The sequence below is a fragment of the Nicotiana tabacum genome, chromosome 19 (genome assembly GCF_000715075.1).
Source record: "Nicotiana tabacum cultivar K326 chromosome 19, ASM71507v2, whole genome shotgun sequence".
NCBI lineage: Eukaryota > Viridiplantae > Streptophyta > Magnoliopsida > Solanales > Solanaceae > Nicotiana > Nicotiana tabacum.
In genome coordinates, this window is record NC_134098.1 from 139,011,313 (window position 1) to 139,013,639 (window position 2,327).

The 2,327-nt window shown below is 38.1% G+C and overlaps 1 protein-coding gene across 1 annotated transcript; it reads right to left on the bottom strand.

Annotated features, from left to right (window-relative positions):
* Nucleotides 1-363: 363 nt before the first annotated feature.
* Nucleotides 364-1,569, bottom strand: LOC142173747 (uncharacterized). The gene is made up of 2 exons (XM_075239391.1): nucleotides 1,303-1,569; nucleotides 364-1,245 (listed from the first exon to the last, which is right to left on the bottom strand). Exons 1-2 carry the CDS (start codon nucleotides 1,567-1,569, stop codon nucleotides 364-366), a joined length of 1,149 nt encoding a protein of 382 aa, XP_075095492.1.
* Between the last annotated feature and the right edge of the window lie 758 nt (nucleotides 1,570-2,327).

The window sequence follows — 2,327 nt, forward strand, 5'->3', positions numbered from 1 at the left end:
AACACACAAACTAGATTTCACTGATTTTATCTCATCTTCAAGCCTAAGCTGTGTTTCATCTGCAACTTCCTTTCCCTTTTTAACAATCTCATGCCTACCTTCTACTTTTAGTTCCTCAATTGTATCCTTCAGATCTACAACTACTACTAATAGGTCATCTCTTTCATGCTCTATGTTAGCAACCTTTTCAGTTAAAGCTTCTTTCTCCTTTTTAACACACTTAATAGTCTCTTTTAGATCGACCACAACAACCACTAGATCATCTCTCTCATGTTCTATGTCTTCTAGTTCCACAGTTAATACATTTTTATCATTGATAAGACTGTGATAAGCATCAATTAAAATATTTTCCAAGGACATGAGTTATTTAGGAGAATAAGACTTCATATTTATTTGTACATCTAGAAAGTTTACCCCATCATCATCGTCGTCAACTTCATCATTATCAGACTGTGCCATCAGGGCAAAGATAGAGTCATACTCAGCTGCTTCACTTTCCACTGCCATCATGGAGTTGTCACCTTGACAATCATCTTCTTCAGATTCACTGGAAGAGTCTCCCCATGCAGCAAGAGCATGTTTCACAACATTGTCAGCGGTATTTTTCCTCTTGAAACGTTTGTCAGGAACCAGGTTCCTCTTAGCTGCTTTGTCCGTGTTGTGTTTGTATTGATCTTTCTTGAGGAGAGGACAATCCTTGATGAAATATCCTGGCTTACCACACTTATGACATAGGTCGTAACATTTTGGCTTGCTAGAGCTGCCCCTTTTTGGAATGCCTCCATTTCTGCGAACCATTTTCTGAAATCTTTTTATCAGGTAACCCATATCAGCATCCTCACCACCTGAATCATTGTTGTCCGTCTTGAGGACCAGGTTCTTCTCCCTTTTGGGATCTCTTCTCTCATTATCCTTCTTCTTATTCATTTCATAAGTTTTCAGATTACCAACAAGTTCATCAATGGTTAGCTTCTGCAAATTCTTTGCCTCTGTGATAACATTCACTTTGCTTTCCCAGGAACTGGGTAAAACACTGAGTATTTTCCTGATAAGTTTGTTCCTTGAAATAATTTCTCCCACAGAATGAAGCTCATTGATGATGGAGGTGAACCGAGTATGCATGTCCTGGATGGACTCATCGTCTTTCATCCTGAAAAGCTCGTATTTTGTGGTAAGCATGTCAATCTTTGATTGCTTAACTTGGGTTGTCCCTTCATGAGCTATTTGGAGAGCTTCCCAGATCTCCTAAGTAGATTAGCATGCTGAAATCCTGTTTTATTCATCAGGACTAATACCACAGACAAGAATTTTCTTTGCTCGAAAGTTCTTCTCTATGGCCTTGCAATCAATATCATTGAATTCTTTTCTTGTTTTGGGAACTGTCACTGCTGGGTCACCACTGATTTTTGTAGGGACTAAGGGTCCATCACAAATGATGTCCCAGAGCTCTGAGTCTTCATCCATGATGAAGTCGTGCATCCTTGTCTTCCACCATCCATAGTATTGGCCATTGAATCTTGGTGGCCTGTAGGTAGATTGACTTTCTTCAAAGTTTGGTGGAGCAACCATGAAGATCCTTTCAAGGTGTTAGCCTAATAGAAAGAACCTGCTCTAATACCAAATGATAGAATTTAAGGGTTCACCAAATTATATAAGGAACCAGGTTCTCTATTAGTTCCCACAGAACATACGCACACTACAGTAAGTAAATGACACAAAGAAGTTTTACGTGGAAACTTTCCAGCTCACGGGATTAAAAATCACGACTTACCCTTATAGGATTTCAACTTCACTACTGAGCAAACTTTAGATTACAATATATTGTAATCTAGGAATTAACCTCTTACTCCCTCACTAACTTGTAACAACTCTATTACAAGTCACTTTGTAATAACTCTATTACAAAGACTTACAACTCGAATAACTCTAGCCAAGACACAAACACAAGGGCTAATGATTTACAAAGGTTTCCTACACAATGCTTCTAACTAAGCTGAGTAGGAATTACAAGTATAGAACTTTAACAAAGGTGTAACACAACTAAGTACATGTAATAACTCAAACTGGGAACTGGTCCATTGTTATATTGTTCTTTGTTCTTGATACTCTTGAGAATTGATTGCCAGATTGATTGGTTACTAGAGAGTGCTTGATGGATTCTTCAATGTTCAAGTCATGTTTTGCCTTTGGTTTAATGTTAATATAATATTCGTGACATCACTTGAATGATGCAAGCATGTTTGGTATAATAATATTCCCAATGAAGTTGACTGCTGCACTGTTGCATGTGCAGGCAACAACTTTACAGCTATTAGAGAGTTGACTTG